The 19,900-nt window shown below is 36.8% G+C and overlaps 1 protein-coding gene across 1 annotated transcript; it reads right to left on the bottom strand.

The window, feature by feature from the left end:
• Positions 1–4,935: 4,935 nt before the first annotated feature.
• LOC128262376 (uncharacterized) lies at positions 4,936–10,348 on the bottom strand. Its single transcript, XM_052996580.1, has 3 exons — positions 10,214–10,348; positions 8,024–10,159; positions 4,936–7,988 (listed from the first exon to the last, which is right to left on the bottom strand). The coding sequence occupies exons 1-3, from the start codon at positions 10,214–10,216 to the stop codon at positions 5,091–5,093; spliced, it is 5,037 nt and encodes a 1,678-aa protein (XP_052852540.1). The 5' UTR covers positions 10,217–10,348; the 3' UTR covers positions 4,936–5,090.
• Between the last annotated feature and the right edge of the window lie 9,552 nt (positions 10,349–19,900).

The following is a 19,900-nucleotide window of genomic DNA, read 5'->3' as shown; positions in this document are numbered from 1 at the left end:
GGTATAAATTTTATCAAAATCGGACGTCTATAGCATATAGCTCCCATAGAAATAATACAAATATATAAAATAACTATCTAATAATTGAGCTGCAAATAATCATAGTTTCAATGTTTTTTTTTAGCACATACTCAAGTAAATCATAATTTAAATGTTTTCAAAAGTATTTAATTAATGCAATAGCTGCAAGGGTATATGAACTTCGGCTTGCCGAAGTTTGCTTTCCTTCTTGTTATTAAAGATTTTATAAAATCCTAAGGCTTTCTTTAAACAATAACAAATTTTATTAAAAATATGCACTAAAATATTAAAAATTCGAAATATATTTTCTTAATTATCAATTGTTTGTTCTTTGCAAAACTCATCCCTTGTTTATAAAGGTCTTTTGAACTTATGTAGCTGAGATAATTGGAATTTCCGGCACAATAAATTGGCCTACTTAAGAACCTAGTGGTACCGTAAAAGATTTCAGTTAGCCCAGCTTAACCAGAAAACCCCCATAGTTCGCTGCCATATACCAGGCTCATTATAGTTAACCGCACATTAATGAAATCTCCTTAGAGAGACGCTTGTGCGTACGGCTGATTATATGTGTGTTGCTTGGAGAAAAACAGCTGAAATTTATATGCCACAAGATGCACACAAAATGAAGAAGTGGAGATAATACGAGGACGTGGGAAGTCGGGTGAAGACGACGCCGATGACTTGTCCTCTCAATTCAAAGACCCTCCTCCAGCAGATCCCGTGGCGGCGTCTGACTCTGATTGATTTGAATAAACGCGCGCATATTTATCAAATTAGCCACAAACACCGCACAGCGAGACATATCGTCCTGGCCAAGTTGTAGATGGGGAATCTACCCATATGTATTCAAGCACACTCAAACAAGGAAATATATGAAATTCCAAATAAATACATACCAAGGGTTTAAAAGATTTTCCTTAAATGGCACTACATTCTAAAGTAAACATATTAATTCTGTCAATTTCATAAAATATATAATTTCATACAAAATCGTTAAAACGGTTTATTAAATAACAAAAGTTTTTTTTTAACAGTCGTCAATATAAAAGCTTGTTGGTAATTTAAGTGTCAAAATTAAGTTATAAAATCTTTAATACTTAAAATAAATATTTATTTTTTAATTAAATAAACTATATATAATTCATTTAAACTTTGAAGATCTAGCCTAAAAATTAAAAACACTCTGAAGTTAAACAATATTTTGTTTAAGTGCTTATAAGCATATATATGGCAGATGCAGGGCTCAGTCCTTTGCACAAAGTGTCATCAACTAATCAAGATGGGGTGGTTGGGCGATGGGCGAATGGGTGGACCTTGTAGTTGGGCTTGGACAGATGAAATGAAGATGAATCTTTTGTGGTCAGTGAAGGCATAAATTCTATCAAAGCGGGGCCGACGCCACTCCAGCGGTGAAAAGTGAAAACGTCATAATAAATAGGCTTATCAAATTGATAAAATGTTCAGCATGCTTGCCTTGATTTTGATTTAAATGCCATGCCATAAATCAATAAATAAATGAATAAATATTACATCTATTGTTCGCAGCGGTGGCGGCGATAATAAATAATGTCCACCGAAGAAGCAAACTCTTTCAGCGATCCCGCGCTGTCCATTAGCGCGGGGCATAAATAAACAACCATTGTCCGGCAGCTGAAGCCATTAACTGGCTTTGTTTAGTCGGGGAAATAATAATAATAAAATGGCCTAAGCTCGCTCTTTTAACTCCCACGCTATCTACTGCCAGAAATTTTAATATTTACTTAGCGCCTTTTAATGCATTTCCTAAGATGTTACTTTGTAAGGCCTGGCACTGGGTTTAATAAAAACTCGGAAAAGTATAAAAGTGTAAAGGCGGAAAATAAGTGGTAGACCAACAAGGGTTAAGTTACAAGCGGAGGAGAGGGAGGCGCAGAGTTGGCCCATAATTTTGAATAATTTTGTTATTTATTTCTTTTTTTTTGGCCAAGACATAGCAGCCACAAAGGCAAGCCAACAATAAAAACAGGCCCCTGGAGAAGGGGAGAGGGAACGAGTCCCTTTGATGGGCATTGCATTATATTTTCATTAAAACCTATAATATTTAATGGTCTTTTAGAGAAACTTAACTTTTAAGGTATTTTCCATTTAATTAAACGGGTCAAATTAAAGACATAAAAAGAAAGAGAATTTCCCTCAATAAATACAAAAAGTTTTCTAAAACAACGGAAATGATGCTAAATAATTGTATAGTACTGAGTAAAAACTAACGCAAAACGTAATGTAAAGTTATGCTGACGAAACAATAAATGAGGTCACTGCATATACGTAATGCCAATAAAACGTATAACACACAAAGAGAGGGAACTACAAATGGAATAAAGGGAAATACCAAAAATGCCGTTTTATTGAAATTTATGACTAAAGTTTTTGCTCACTTTCCTCCTCTTTTCGCCGTTTCCTGCAATCCACATATTTCAATTAGTTTGAATTTGGCTAAAAAGCCGCATACACAGGCATACGGACTAACAGACATTTCAATTGTAGAATCAATTTTTGATTGCCACAAATATCCCCATTTAGGATAGTTATGTAGGCTCTTAAAAATTATAATAAAAACAATAATCGAACATTACGCTTTGGCATCAAAAGGTCACCACCCTTTTGTTTACCGAGCTAGAGCTGAAAATATTTATATAATGCACGTATGTGAGTAAACGTAATACGTATATCTATGTCCCAGTCCAACATCCGTTGAGCATTTCAACGACGGTCAGCTGCATTGGCCATTGAAACGGAAATGAGAACTCAACGCAGCGGAAATTTAATAACGACCAACAATTTAGCCATCGAAATGGGCGAATGGAGGGAGAATGCCAGAAGATCGTTCACACAGGACGAGAAGGACATATTTATGCGGCCATTTTGACTGACCGCATCCAGTATCCACCACCATCGAAACCAGCTGCGACCACGCCCTCCAATTGTTGTCCATTGACAAATGACCATTTCATATGTGAAATGGCAATTCAATTGATTTCTCTGCGCCAAACCGTTTGCAATTGAAATGAAAATAGTTCGAATATGTTCCAGCCATCGGCCGGTCCCACAATAATGAGAAGTATTTCATAAAGCCCCAGAACCGGCCACATAAATTGCTTCGTGTTTGAGCGACAAAAACTGACAACAAATGACAATAACATTGACTGGGGTGTGGAGCGATGTTGGGTGAGCCCAAATGGCAACTTTGTAATGGAATTTATTGCCTAGAATAGTTCAAGAATGACAACGGCCATAATAATAAATTTAATAGTTTAATTTGACGCAACGCTCAAGCTTTCTGCTGGGCCAAAGATTAAATCGACGTTGATATCGGTTAGCCATTAATTAATACCAAGCTGAGAGAAAAACAAAAGGAAGGAATTATTATTTGTTAATTAGATTATTAAATCTTTCGCCAGAGATACCACTGAAATGAATGTGCTTTTAACGCGTTTATTTAAATTAAATTTTTTCACGTACACTATGAAAAAAGACATAAGCATTTTAGACGGATTACAAATACAAAGGTGTAGAAAAAAATAAATATTATTTGTCGATTAGATTATTATATTTTTCGCCAAAGAGAAAAGAGAAACGAATATGTTTTATTAAGCCTTTTTATACACTTATATACAATTTTATTATAAATTGTGTTATTTTATATGGATATAAATTTTTGAAAATGAGTTTTAATTTTTATTTCTCATAATAAAATCAACTTTTTTTTAAGGAAACAATATTTTGCTTTTCAGAATAACGAATCTAAGTAAAAATTAATTTTAATGTTTTCCAAGTGTTAAAATAGAAAAAAAAGTCATCCACACATCAGCACACATAATAAATGACTCGTTTATCAACCAAAACGCATCGGAGGCAGGCAATTTCCTATGAAATTAATTTCCTTAATCAACAGTCGAGCAAGTCACCCAGCTAACTTTTTTTCAAAGTGAACGCATGTCAGGACCTTGTCAACCTTCCCCCCAATGTCACTCCTTCTTGTCTTTCCAATCAAGTTTATTAAATGCCTGCTGCCTGGGCTCAATTATCTTCTTGACATTTTCTTTTTATTTTGATTTTTTTTTTTTGAAAGCGGCTGTGCTTTATAATTTATCCAGCTCAGTCGCTGATATGTGGAGGACTTGCTGAGATGACTGCCAGCTGTGTTTGTCAGATAACAAAAGAGCTCAGGACTGGGCCATCCTTTCGGCATTGTTCAGTTCTTTGGCAGAGATTCGGGCGCAAGGCAAAGATATTTCCATGAGGATTCTCGGGAAATGAAGTTATGCAGATGGAGAGCTGTTAGAAAAGTGTTGGCATAACTTGTTAATAAAAATATGAAAAATGAATGAACCCAAACTTGATTTAATTTTCGCCGAGCAATTACAATTCTGACGAATCCAAATTCCCAACTCGTTGGCTGCGTTGGAGAAGGAAATGCCGTTTGGCCAAAGCTTAAGCCAAAAAGTAAATTTTCCATTATTTTCTTTAATTTAAACGAACCCACAGTCGTTCGGTGTGTCCCACCCATTCTGTTCCTATTCACACGGGACTACAATATAAAGAACATTTGCATAACAAAAGGCTTCTCCAGTTGCTGCACAATGCAAACATTGCTAAGTCGATTCTTAATTTTCAATTAAAATCCAATTTATATATAGACAAAGCGTCAAAAGAGTGATTCATCCTGCATTTCTTTTTGCTAAATGAATTATAATTTGAGCAAGGAGTTTAATGTGATTGAAACTGTCAATTTTGAATGAGAAATTTATTTCTAAAAGCTGTTTATCTTTAACAAGTCGATGATTAAAAGTTTATTTTTGTAAAGTTGGCTCTAACATTCGTTTATTTTTTAAGACTTTTTGCAACATTTATTGTGTTTAACGAAAAACACAAATATGAAAATGTATCCCGTTTATTAGATCAATTTAGAGATTTATCCAAATTAAAAAATATGTACAAGACATACAGATTTTATGTTTTAAATTATAAATAACTCATTTTGTCGCTTGTAGAAAAATATACAGAAGAATATATAACAGATAAAGTTGTTAGCTGCTGTCTTCCGAACATCTCTTTCGCGCCTTCCTCTTGAACTCGAACATTTGCACAAGACCCAACCTGGCATCCTTATATGTATAATAGCTTTTGGGATCCAACCTTAAGGCCAGTAATCTTAATGAAGGTTCATCTGATAAATGCAGGCTAAACAAAAAGTTGACCATTGCCAGGTGAAATTTTTCTTCCAGATCCTTGATGAAATCCGTGTAGCTTTCACAGGACCATCGAAACTCCTGTATTCGACCTTTGTAAGAACTAGAATTTGAGACACCAGCTTCCATCACATAGTCCAGTAAAATCTGGGTTAGCCTGTGGAACTTTTGCTGCTGATGATCGAGATTTAGTACGAGACCATAGAGTTTATCTAGGTATTGATTTGATTTTCGTAGAGCTTTCGTTTGCAAGGACCCTAATTTGATGGTCTTCAGGTAGGTTCTATTCGCCTCGAGGATGTCGTCAAGGCTATTTGCCTTGTTACAGGCCAACAAAAGCTTTGCGAACGCTGGCTCTAATATATCACTGAGAAAAAAGTGCCTCAAAACTTTCATTACTCGCAGAACAATATTTATCAGATGGACAAAACACCTGTTTGTTCCTTCGAGGCCTTCGAAATATTTGAGGTCAATGCGATTTTGGAAATGCAACTGCTGCCGAACTATCCTTTTGCCGAGCACGTAGTTGACATAGTTAAATCTCCACAAGCCACCAAAGATCGCATCATACTCCTTAACATCCTCGCCGAGAAGAGCTCTCCAGTGGTTCGGAAAATTCCAGCGAAGAACAAGAAGTGACCAACACTTGGCTCCATCGCCTTTAGCTTTATCTATATAGAAGCTCGGAATCGGCTGGTGCAACATTTGATCTTTTATTTGGTTGAAAAGTTCAATATTAAAGCAGCTCGCTGGTTCTTCAAGGATGGGTTCGAAAACTTCAAAAAACCCTCTGGTAAATTTTGAATCCGTAAGCATTGAGTATTTGTGAATCTGAAAGAAGAGATCCTGTGGATTGGGTTTTATTTCCTGAAGTGTAAGCACTTCATTCGATATTTCAAAGTGCAGTTTATGGACAATTTCATAGAGTGGTTCCTGATCTCCGTACCGGTAGAAGTGATCAAACGCATCTATCAATGAGTAAAGAAGTTCTTTACTGATCAGAGAAATATCCAAGCTAAGGCCCAAGAACTTTTTTGTGTAAGCCAAGGTCTTTCCCACACTAATTAGAGTTTCGGTAAGGTGAGGGTCCAGAAACGTGGAGAAAGATTTTCGAACTCTATAGCGTTTCTGCCAGAAATCATCTATGCCCGCAGTTGTACAGCGCTCAATTGGAAAATCATCGTAATCCGAAGCACTCAGTTGTCCGCTAAGAAGCCAGTGATAAAGTTTTGTTATTAGTGGTTGACTGGCCACATTCAACCACTTTACCATTAAGTTTCTTTGAGATCCAATTCTACGTCGTGATTCTTCGTTCAGTGATACCACAATGGACTTTTTACTCTGAATTCTGTGCAGCACACCTAAAAGCCACTGAAAATGCAGCTGGTATCCTCGAGTTTTCCAGTGCAGAGCAAGCAGGCTGCTCGGTTCTTGCTTCCTTAACTCGTAGAATTGTTGGAAATTCTGGAGTTCCTTCTGCAGACATTCTCGGAGAGCAGAACCAGTTTCTCCCTGTTGGCCGAGTACTACCAGTTGCTCCCTCAAGGATCTATATAGGTAGCCCAAGTGGCCAAGGGTCAGCAGAAGATAGGACTCACTGATGCTCTCCTGATGATGAGGCGATCGCAATTGCAGCCAGCCAGTTAGCGATGAAACCTTCAAATGGGGCGACTCATAGCCCATCATTCCGTGAAGGGCATCGGTGAATCGAGACTCCGTAGATAGATCCTGATCACCTCTATCCCTCGACTGAAAGCGCAATGCTTCGTAGGCAATTTTCTCGTCGCGAGTGAGCAGCTGTTCCACTTTACATTTTCCCACAGCAAGCATCCAATCAGAGTAGCTGATGTCCCTTGGCATTTTCTTCCTAATTCGGTTTACAATCAGGCTTACTCGTGATTCTATAGAATAAACGTCAATATCCATAGTTTGACCCGTGATCTCATAAAACTGGTCCAATTGTTCATAGAAATCGGGCGCATTTGGCTCATGAGGGTTCCATTGATAGGCGGGATTCGATTTGAACGTCTTTATTACAACACGAGGGGCTGCAATGATGTGGCGTTGATGCTGCCATTTGGGCAAAGGTTTTATGAACAATCTATGCTCGCTATAAGTTATTTCAGAAGGTGCCTTTAAATTAGCTAAGCCAACGCAGCTCCCTACACTTAAATTTAAGCCTTTATGAACAGATTGGCATAGCTCACAGTCTTTAAACATAGTTTTTACAGAAGGTGCCTTTAAAAGTTCTGTTTCATCACTCTTACCATCACCTTGACATAAATTCTTGCCCGCTGGACCACACTTATCCACATCATTTACCAAGTTAAGCTTTATGTCACTTTCATTAGATAAAGTTTTTACAAAAGGTGCCTTTGAATCCTCAGTAGCTTCGCTTTTATCTAGTCCTTCATAGGGTTTTCCCCATAAATTTAAACCTGATTTATCATTATTAGATAAATCAATGATTAAATTACTTTCGTTAGTGAACGATAATTTAGATTGTTTTCTAAGTGAATCTTTAGAACAATTTTTTAGGGTCAATTCCGATAGTGATTTATCCACTTCCTTTAAAACGTTGAGCTTAATGTTACTTACCGTTCGTATAATTTGACTGAGCATTGGTGAAAGCATTTCCTTATCGTCCCTCTCAGCACCAAATTCAATTACTTTCTTTGGAATTAACTCTTCAAAATTTTCACTGTGGCCCTTCATAACGTCTCTTTTATCTTCATCCTTACAGGTTATTTTCTTCAAAAAATCCTTTTAGCGGCATGATTTTTTCCAATCACCTCGGACAAGGACTTATCAACCTCTTTCAGAATGTGCAGCTTAACTTCACTAACCGTTTTTGAAATTTGGCCTAACATTGGTGAAAACATTTCTTGATCATCCAGCTCAGCATTCAAATCATTTGATTTTTCTGGGATGAGGCAATTGCCATTTACCAAACTGCATTTTTCAGAAATATCAATGCCCAATTTATGTGAAGTTGCCTTTAAATGTTTAGTTTCTTCAAATTTATTTTCAATCGTTTTCAAGGATTCTTTTTCAACCACTTCTATACGTTTTTCTTCCCTATTTTTCGGTGAAAGCTTTTCCTGATCATACTTTTTATTGCCAGACTTAATTGATTTCTTTTTTGGGGAATCCCTGAAAACATAATTTCTTGGGGAATATTTTCCTGGAGAATTTATGCGCAGCTCATCAGTAAATTTAGAATTCCGTCCATAATTAACGATCTTAGCTTTTTCCGAAGACGATTTCCTTAATAGAACATCAGATGGTTTATGCAGAGTCAATTTCAGGGACTTGTCAACTTCATTTAAAACATTTAGCTTTATTTTACTTACAGTTTGTCGCAGTTGAGTCATTATTTCGTCCTCAGAAAAATCTACTTCTTTCAATGTCTTTTGAAGTTTGAAACCTTTTTCCAGCAAGTTTTCATTTATATTAACAACATCAAGTATCGGGCTTTCTTCAGTAGTAGGCAATTTGGCAAAGGACTTAAAGGTTTTTAAACCGGTTTTTTCGTTTACTTTAGCTATCGCGTCTAATTTGCTGTTGTATTGTAAAAAGACCTCTTTTATTTTTTCCATGTTGCTATGACAATGTTCCTTGAAATTATTTTCAGATGGCGAATTCGAAATACAAGAACTATCACTAAACGCATCTTCAAATAAACATTTTTCTGAATGTCCTTCAGAAGTATTGACCCTGATGGGACTGCTTATACATTCATCTGTTGGATTCTCTGTAGGATCCCAATTAGCGGCGACACTCGCTTCAGATTCTTCGTAAACATTGTTACCGTCACAAGGTTTTTCCTCACTAAGAAAATCCAAATCAATTGCAGGAACATCGACGAAATCGTCTGCAGCAGCTTTTAAGGTACTCTCAGAATTATTTGGAGTAGCAGCTTCCTCAATTATCACCGGAATAACATCCTTTACTTCCTTACCATCTCGGTCTACATATTTATCAAACAAATCAAACGTTCTTCTTTGACTAGTTATATTTGCGGAAACATTTGCATGATCATCAAAATTATTCGAAATATGAAATGAATCCATAGAATAAATATCATCGCGAGTTGAAATCACAGAGATTCCCCTTTCAAATTTTAAGCCCCTTGAGAGGCAATTAACCATTTTCTTTTCATTCTCAATTAATTGAAAACCTTCTATTTTCATTTCGAAACTCACTCTGTTGGACTCTAAACTTTTATCAGGCCTCAATTCTTTTACTGGATAAGTGATGTCGTCCTTCTTTGGAATGTTTTCTAATTGGGCATGATTTTTCAACTTTAAGCTCTCCAGATACATAATAATATGGGAGTCAGAGGATTTTACGTCGACACTTGAAGTTGAGTTTGATTTTCCAACCAGGCAATGCAATATGTTTTGAGCCTGGGCATGCAAACGATCGATGAGTTCCACTCGACAACTGAGGGACTTTTCCCGCCCCTTAAGTTTTGGGTGGCCAGAATCGAAGAGTTCATGGCAAATCTTCAGGTACCCATTGCGCAGTTCCTCATCCGGCTCTATTTCCAACAGTTCCTTGTACAGGCGCATGAAAAGAGCTTCGCGTGCATCGTGCACAGTCCTTTCCTCGGGATTCGTTTCCTTCTGCAGTTGTTCGAATTGTATCCGCAAATTATTAAGCAAAACCAGTTCGAATGAGTCGCTCGCAGGCGTATTGTGTTCTTTTGTGAACTCTACTGACTTGGCCACATTGTAGTTGAAGTTACCAAGGCTTAGGCTCAGTTCCCAAATGCACATAAATAGATCAAAGCCATCATCGGAGGAAGGTTGTTCAAACGATTCGTTCACTTCCACGGAAATTGGGATTTTGGATGAGTGTACTTTATCCATATTCTTTGTTTGATTGCGGATTTCAACTATATACTGCGGACATAAATATGCGTTATAGGACAGTTCTCGGGACCAATGATAACTTACCATTGAAACAACATAACGTTTTTGCACATTTTCTACAAAATATCTGATAAACTTCTAAAATTTGTTCAGTTCCGACTAACTACGTTTTCAGTGCTACATGTGAGTGTGTAATCTAACGAATGAGATTTCAGCTTCACTCCGTTTCATTTTTGCACTCTCCCACAGCCCCGTTCACAATAATTAACCCATAAATCTGTCACTAGATTGTCGACAAGTGGGAAAAACTAAGCCAAGCCATTCAGCAAAAATTGCGATGCCTGTGCACCTTTTGCAGCCGCAACCTTTTGCAACTCCCTGGCAACTTTTCATTCATTACATAGCTCTCGACGCACCGCGCATCTCGAGGGGGTGTAGTTGCTGGAAAATGTACGACGCCACTTTTAACCTCAGACCGTAAAAAGTTGGGCTGCTCGGCAAAAGGAAACTATGCAAAGATAAGTGAAAAAGATTATATATGCATTGTACTAAAATTTACCGCCGACATGAGTGAAGCAGTTCGCTCGAGTTAGCGCGGCGAACAGACCAAATTCCCATGCACAAAATGGCACGAAATTTACGTGCAGGCAAGTCAAACGTAACGCAACCGGAAGCGGAAAGAGCCATTTAAAAAGGGCGAAGCAGAACCATAAAAAAATAAAAAAATTGTCTAAAAGAAGACTCCGTTTTTGGCAACAGGCCGCTCCCATCCTGGCCGGAATTTCAAACGACAAAGGCAACAGGCTTTCGGGTCAAGCGAAAAACATTCATTTTGCATATTCGTGTGAAGAAAATTGGTTGCAGAAAACCTGACAGCTGGCAACTTTATAAAGTGATTTCCTTGAATAATGCAAAAACTGTTGCTTTGAAATCTAAAATTAATGTGGAATTAAATAGGGCTTTTAAAGTAATTTAACTCTCAAACTTAGTAGAATATTGATCTTATTTTCACTTTTTGATTTAAATTTGGTACGTTTTTGTATCTTAGATCCATCCCCGCATCATTGACCTACCAAAGACACATTAAAGCCAAGCAAGCCTTCTCGCGTAATCATACGCTATTCGATTTCATCTTTCGCCCAGTTTTTGTCCCTCGCAGAATTGGCTGTCTACTTTTGTCCCACAAATTCAATGGGCAGTGCACAATGGAGTCGGAGTGCCCAACAAACCCAACTTGCCCGACTGTGAGCTATAACCAGCGACTCACTTATGTTGTAGTTACCGATTCATGTGCATGTTGAACAAACGACTTCACTGAACAATGCAAATAATTGTCAAACTAAGCTGGGCACAAAAGGAAGTCAGCTATGGGCGAAGCTGCAAAAAACTAAAGCCAACCCCTTGCAATGAAGGAAAGCATATGATTTTATAGCTCTGCCAGCAGGCATTGTGCGAAGCTGTTGGAAATCACGAAAGAATACACTGAGCGCAAATTTGGCATATAAAATAAAACAGAAATCAGAAATTTTAGTTCCTAAAATGGTTTTTTAAGAAGGTAATTTCTTAATTCATTATTATTGGTTCATTATTATATGTGGTTCTTATTTACATAGCTTTTTATAACTTAATTTTATTTAAAAACTTAAAATTGTTTTTGTAGTTCTCAGATAAATTGTATGCAAAAACAGATTTTAAGATTTTGTGACCAAGTAAAATTTGCCAAAACAAACATTTTTTTTTTAAAATCATAATTAAAATTAAGCTACATTTATTTATATTTTTTGAAAACCATTTGTTTTTAAACAAAGTTCGGTTGGAATCAAATGTTTGGAATACGGTATTGCTTAATATATTTTGTCTTATTATAAGTTTACCTTTTTAATTTATGGAATAATATTAGCATATTTTATGGAAGAACTACTTACTTCTCAGTGTGAAAAATTCTAAGACTGCAAGTGGAATGAAAAGAAGGCGTTGCTGATTGTCTCAGGGAATCCGAAATGGCGGAGGTAAAGTCGGATAGAAGGCATTCAAACGTGCTAAGCGGCGTTTTAATCGCGCACAAACACGGATCCGGATTCGGATTTGGATTCAGAATGGGAAAAGTGCAGGACAAATCGACAAGTGCCACAAGTAGAATCCAGACATAAAAAAGGTGCACATTGTTAGCCCTTCGTCGTCCCCTGTCATTGGCTTTTCACATTTCAATGAGCCCTGACTTCCAGCCCGGAGACACTGCCTCCGGCGAACAATGAAAGTCAATAAATTTGATTTGACATTTCCTTAAGCGACGCCCCACAGTTTTTTGCGCTGATTTGGCACAAAATTCTCCCCCGATTGTTTGCCGCCGAGCTGCAATTGTAATTTTATTATTATGCCTGACAAAATGTCACACATTCTGATTTTTTAATGATCTGGGCGTTCTGTGAGACATGTTTTTATCAATTGGTATTGGCAGAGTGTCTCTGAATTTAAAGCTGGTATTTAAAGCATACAGCTCTTAGTTGAAATTTGTGGATAATAGCTCAAACATTTATTATGATTATGCATTAAGTCCATTTTAAGCTTGATTTTTGAGTGTAACTCTATTAGCTTATTCACCGGAGCCACCTAGAGACTTATGGTCCTCGGACGCCAACTATTATCGAACTCAGCACACCACACCGCACCACACAAAATTAATCATAGACTTCTGGCTTTGACCGGTGTGCGTTCGAAATTTATGCATTGCAGCAAATTTTGCGATAATTGAGACTGGAAGCTGAAATTGCTGCATTAGCTGGCCAGGAAATTAATTTACAGCTTCTACCAAGTTTTGATTGCCAAACATCTCCGGATATCTTCGTTGGCACAGTGTGTATTTACTATTTACGGAGGACATGTTGAGCGAGCTTAAAGAATCAAAACACCGACTTAAAAGCCTAATTCTAATTAAAATCATACAAAAGGCGTGGAGGAGTTGGGGGCAAATTGGAAAAGCAGAAAGACAAGGGGTCCTGCAATTACGTGACACACTTTAAGCGTCATTTTATGGCAAACTTTGAGAGCCAGCTCATATCCCATGTTTATGGCATAAGCTGTTGCTTAAATGGAACGCATCCTCGTGCATCCTTCCTAATCCTTTGCAGACATTTGCCCGGCACATACAAAATTTAAAACGTTCTCCGTCTGCCGCTTGTAATTACATTGTAATTGCAACTGGATGTCATCTTTCGTATTCTCTGCAGGTTGCAACGAAATTTAATGCTTATTACATTTTGGTATTTAATATGAGGGAACTACTGGGAATGGCTATGTGCACTGAGGGAACTTGTCAGCCATTTCGTTTCCTTTTAAACAAAAAAATGAGCTTTGTCTAAACATAATAAAGGAAAAATCTAAATTTATGATAAAATAAACTCCGGAAACCCTTTGCCTTCATATAAGTACTTAGCCTAATAAACCCTCAAGGGTATTTAAACTTTGTTGCATTCAATTGACAAACTGCCTTTGATGTTTGGCTTATTCCGAATTATAATAGCACCAGCATTCGAGATTAGGCTTATTAGGATACCTAAGGACATTATTCTTCAATACAATTGAAGCATTTAGCCTCACGGCAAATTGCATGAAATTAAATTGCAATTTACTCAAGAGCCTAACAATTCGAATGTAGAGCATGCACACACAAACGACATGTGAAGTTTGTTTTGTTTTATGGCCAACTGAGTTATTGTGACGTTGTTTGGCATTCGAGTGCGACCTAAATATGTGAAAATTGTGTGCTCATTTGTGGTTAATTAAATGCATGTATTGAAGTCTGAAATGTTCGGGATTTGTGACTTAATATCGATTTAATTCGCGTGAGAAACGCTTAGGATTCGACAAATTTATATGTGAAAAGTCACACTAAACGTTTAACATTTCACAATTCCGTGGGCATGCCCGTTTGCCACCCACTTTAGATTAAAATTCCCTCTGCGACGGCAACTCTTTCATTTCTTCGGCCACGCAGCAAATTAAAAAATTGTGCAACAATTGAAAGCACTCAAAAAGCAGGGAGCATCAGCAGAAAAAAGCTGAGAAATTGTCAAGAAAATGCAGCAATGTTCATGCCACTTACAGAACGCTGGACTTCAGCAGCAGCCAAGACAACGACCGAAGTGCGACAAGAAATTAGGAATGGAAACCAAAAACACCTTGACTTTAAATAAGTCGACTATAAGATACTCAGTACTGAAAACAGTACAATTAATATGCATGACTAATTTTTTTAAAAATAAATTCCATTACAATAACAAAGGTTAAAGGTTGAGTAGCTCTATGTTTTAATAGTCAATAAAAAACTTTTCTATTATTGCTTTAATAAGGCAATTCTCTAGCTTTTAAAATAGTCAGTTGCCTTCTATACGATTTAAGCCAAACCAAGTTATCCAAATCCTCTTAGGTTGTGATTATCTTTTATGATAAAATTTTACAACCATACAACATACCCTCTTAATCCACAAACACAGGGTAGCGAAAAGGGAAAAATTGGAATAGAAAGCAAATGCCAAGGAACACAATGAGATGAGCAGGCTGTGCTGGCTGGATAGAGGACCTCCAAGGTGCCAGGGGATGCGGGTCGGGGTCGGGGCGAGCAGGACTAGGACTAGGACTAGGAGCAGGACTCCTACTCCCGACAGGATCGGTGTCGGTGGCACGTGCAACACTTGCCACAGTAATTGATAGCACGCTAGAGTGATTCGTAGTGCAATTCAAGGCAGCTTTTGCCTTTTTGCACCGCTGCACGACAAATTTATTTGTTATATTTTCGTTTTACTTATTTCAATTGTTGTTTGTGTGAGATTAGAGCCTGGTGTATCCTTTAAACTGGCACTCAACTGGCTGGGTGTTTATGATATCTTTAAAAATACTACTCCTATTTTTTATAACACATATTTTAATTCCTTTCGGTTATACATCATAAGATTATCACATTGCCAGGATAAGTATCTTAACCTTAGCCGCAGCAGTTTATGATGATGATGACGAGACACTGATTATGATCAGATCCATTGTTGTGTGCACAATCAAGTGCGCATGAATAATTCCCCTCCGCAAGCAAATCCGCTATGAATTACACACACTTACGCCAACATTCCACAGCCAGCATCCTACTACTTTGGCTTTTGGTATACTTTTTCCTTCATTTTTTTTATGACTGCATTCTGGGATGAAGGAAAGCTGGATGTGATTTACCGTCAACATCTTGGCAATGGAAATCATCAGAAGACCAGTAAGACTGAAAAAAAAATATTTAAAAACAAATATAGAAAAACTACAATTTTTTTTAGATATATTTGTAATTAATATATAGAATTTATCAATAAAATTATAATTATTTTTAAACATTAAGTGTCAGAATACGTTAGTAATCTGTCGTCTATTCGGATTCGGCTCGATTCCTAGGCAATAATTTCTGACTTAAATAGACAAATACATAATGCTGCCTTAAACGTTCCATATTTAAACTTTTCTTCACATTTTAATTAAACCCTCGAATTGGTATTTCCGTCAAGAAACAAATTGAGAGCTCAATAAATTTTAAAAATTCCTCCTCAATCATTGTTTTTATATTAAAAGTTTCAGTGTACATGACAAGCCATTGTCTTTGCGTTCGGAGTGCACAAATCTATTTTAATATTTTCTTATTTGCCACTGACATTTAGGAAAAAATCACATAAATTGCTGCTCACAGCCTTTTTGCCTTCGATGGTGTGGGGGGTGGGGGCAAAATGGGATTTGGGAAATGTCGACTACCTTAGGAGTTCCTTGGTGGAATTTACCCAGGGAGTACGACGCCACTAAAAAGATTTTTCCTCTACTATTATTCCCACGTACTTAAATTTTTTTCGTCCTGACAGGGCTTTCATATTCACACACACACACGCACACATCTTTGCAAAGATATAACAACGACGATGACGTCGACTGAGAGATATGCAGAGATATAAAGCAATTTTCTACGTAAATACTTTGTAATGGATTTAGTAAGTAGTAAAGTATGACGCGTTTGCCATCTAGAGCATGTCGGCATATATCTGTACTTTTATGTACATACGAGTTTGTGTGTGTGTGCCGAAAGCTCTGGCTGCCATGTTTGATATTGTAAATCTCAGCATATATATTTTTGCGCATCATATAATTGATGAAAAAGTATTACAGCGATTTTCAGCGGCATTTTGTTGTTGCATACTTATGTGCTCAGACAGACAGTAACGTCTTCGTGTGTGCCTTTCATATATATAGCCTTAGTAAATGGAGCGTAGTGAGTGAATTATATTTAATGCTTTGTGTAATTTAAATATAATAAAACATCGTACATCTTTTTATCTTTTTTTTTTTTTGCCTTCTCTGACAGTCAGAAATAAGTACAAAGTATGCAAACACACAGCCAGTCAGACAAATAATAATTTTACATACTTTGGCAGACATATATAACGCAGTCGTAAAATGTATTATGCTCATGCTTTTCCACACAGTTGAGTGTGTTGCGCCAAAGAATATGTCATAATTTTTAAGTGCCGTATATACGTTTAGCCGCAAGTATAAATATATATTTGTGGGTTTCATTTGAAATGGTTTGGCAAGTAAGTGATAAACAACTTGTAATAAAATGTGTTTATAATTATTTAAACAAAATTTACAAGTCTAATGATTTTTGATCTTAGCTCTTTGCCAAATTTAACTATCAGTTTCATTAAAAAATTAAGTTTTTAAAAAATATTTTTTATCTTAAATATTACTTACCAAGAACTAATTTTTTAAGCTAGGATTTTTAGGATTGCATTCTCGCCGAATTCTGCTTATTTTATTTTGCATTTTATTTGCGCTCGAAAACACAACAATCGGTTAGCTAAAAATTTGTTCACTTACAACTTGATTAAAAAACCACAATAACCCCCATACAATGCGAATAAAAAAAAAGAAAAATTGTGGAAAAAACACTCAATGAGCATTCGATTGCGGATTGCGGGACAGGGATACCAAACAGTTCCAATATGTTGCCACCGACGTGTTGCTACAAGGAGGTCAGCCACAGGGTAATTTAAATGAAATGAACAACAAATGCACTGGCACTCGCACTCGCACTCGTAAAAGGAAAACAAAGCCAAAGCCACTCCACATGCGACATGTGCCGCAAATGTTGGCCAAAAATAAATAGCTGCTGTAAATTCCATTGAGGAGCTGAAAGACATATACTACAGTGGCCAGAGGGAACCAGTTGGCCAGTTTGATTCGCAATGATTGGGGTGCCCAGTGCCCAACAACTGCGACAATTCGCCCCACATATTGCCCTTCGAATTGGTCATCGACTGTAATAAAAAGCGAAGAGAATTCGAAAAAAAAGAATGACGGGGTCAAGCTTTTATGGCGCTAACAAATTGCTTTTTATAACACAATTTGCGTTGAGAACCAAACAATAATACTCAACCATTTGTTTTTGGCAAGAAAAATATAACTCTTTTTTTTCGCTATTGAATTGCAATTCAGGGCTTTAAACATGTAAATCATAATAAAATTAATTTTTGCCAAACAAAAGATTTCCGAATTATAGTTATTTTTATTTAAAATTTAATGTAAATGTATTAATGTTTAAAGTACCTTTAAGTCTGAAACTTGTTTGGTGTGATCACAAAAAAATGGTTAAAAATTCTTGAATTAATTAATTTGTATTTCATGGATATATTCAATGTACATGTTTTAGGTTTAATAAATGTGTATATAAGTGGTTCCTTTTTTTCTATTAGAAAAACAAGGTTAACTAAATGTTAATAAATATTAAGCTAATACAGCATAAATGTTTTTAAAAAGAAAATGCAAAAAGCGTAAATTTTCATTTCGCTGCGCACAATATCGGACCTTGCCAATGCCATTTTCCTTGGCGCTCTCGGCTGTGTGCTCTTTCTATTATAAATAACAAATCCCTAAATACACCACTCAAAATTCAATTAAAACTCTCGAAGCGCCGGCAGATTTCGTAAGCCCCACAGCCACAAATCCATAGGGGAGTTGGGTGTTGGGGATATGATGTTGTTGCCCGGAGGAGAATAACAAAAATCTTCCTATCTGTTTCGCCCCCCAAAAAGCAGTTCACGAAGAAAATAACAATTTAGGGGTTTAGCATTTTTGTATTTTATTTTTTTTTTTTTTGTGAGGCAAATATTTATTAACTGCTCTGAGAGGTGAATCGCTTTCTATTCTAAGGGCAATAAAAAATGGCCATTGGGCATCTTCTTTGTCGACCCGCACTTGGCATAAATTCAAACAATAATTTTGCCTGCTTATCGCCAGTAGACAGAGCTTATTGCCAATAAAACAAATTAAAATGGAAACGACAAAATAACACCAGGTTTGGTTTATCGAGGCGAAAGCTCAAACTTTGCTCATTGCTTATACCCGACACGGGAAAATTGGCAAACTGCAGTGCTAGTAAAGAGCGAAAAAGGAGCCTTCGGGTAAGTTTTCCAAAGCTATGAATTTCGGGTTCCGACAGTTGCACATGTCTGCAGCGGCATACAAATGTCATTAGGGGAGGCCGCAAGCACAAGAAAACTTGTGGTCCCATAAAGTGATGGAATCGTGAGTTTTTAGAAAGAACATATGTATCTATATATAAATTATAACTATTTGATTTTTATAATTATTTTGGAATGTATGTAAACCAAGAATTTAGTGTTATTTGCAGTAACCTTTTTTTTTAAATTTAAGAGTTTTATTTCTTAAGCAAGAAATAGTTTAAGAGTTCGACATTCGAGCTTACTTTGAACTTTATTTATATATAATATTTTTGTATATAATAATAGAATTTAATTAATAAAAATTTGATTTTAATACATATTTTGGAATTTTGAATATTTTGGAACAATTTAGAAGCGAAGAAATGAGTTTTATTTGCCGTACTTTTTTTTTAGTATATTATAACCAATATAAGGAATTCATTGGCATTTAATTAGACTTTCAATTAAGCGGAAATTCCTAAGCAGCAAACAATTCAAATATCTTTAGATATCAACAGTCTTTGCTTAAGATCGTGGAGAACTAGTTTTTTTCTGATATTAGCTTAAATGTAATGGGCTCGGCTGCATAAAATTTCATCGAAAATTTGAGTTATTCTTTTGCTTACCACCAGATTCCATCGCTATCGCCAGCGATTTGCCTTTCCTGTTGGCCAGTTGGCGACGTTGTTTGAGCCATTGTGAGCAGCTGTTTCCCCTGCTGGTTTTTTGTGGGCCTGTTAAGTATGCAGTTTTTTCCCCCACAGGGGGGCTCTCTAACCTCCAACCTCCCTTTGTTCACAGTGTGCGTGTTAAATGTGTGCGATTTGTCGTGGCAGCTCTTTAATGGCAAGTGGGTGGGCCGTTATGCTTATGGGTTTTGCATGGCGGCACGTGTGGGGCATGCAGATGGTCGACGGATGGGGGGTAGAGTTCGGTTTCCGGGGTCCGCTCATTCTCTGGTCCCTGGCCACCGCAAAACTAAAATTGAACAAATTCCTGACAAATTGGAATTTGGTTTAGTTTTTTTTTATTCTCTACTTTCTCGGCCCTTTCTTGTGCCAGCGAAATTTGCTCACATTTTTCTTGTTTTCCTTTTTGCCAGCTTTTTTTTCTGTGAGCACTCTGCTATTGTTTCTACAACATTGCCACACAAGATTTCGCCTCAAATATGCGAATGGCCATTATGATTATTTCTACATTGCCCGCTCGTCCTGTTGAAAAATGACACTTTACAACAGTTGTAATTTGT

Source organism: Drosophila gunungcola, unplaced genomic scaffold, assembly GCF_025200985.1.
Source record: "Drosophila gunungcola strain Sukarami unplaced genomic scaffold, Dgunungcola_SK_2 000001F, whole genome shotgun sequence".
Classification (NCBI taxonomy): Eukaryota; Metazoa; Arthropoda; class Insecta; order Diptera; family Drosophilidae; genus Drosophila; species Drosophila gunungcola.
The sequence above is the reverse complement of the archived record's forward strand: the minus strand, read 5'-3'. Positions and strand labels throughout refer to the sequence as shown.

Excerpts from the sequence above, each read along its gene's own strand:
- LOC128262376 (XM_052996580.1), bottom strand. Across the intron at positions 7,989-8,023 it reads TGATTGGAAAAAATCATGCC|GATGAAGATAAAAGAGACGT; the intron begins GCTAAAAGGATT and ends ATAACCTGTAAG.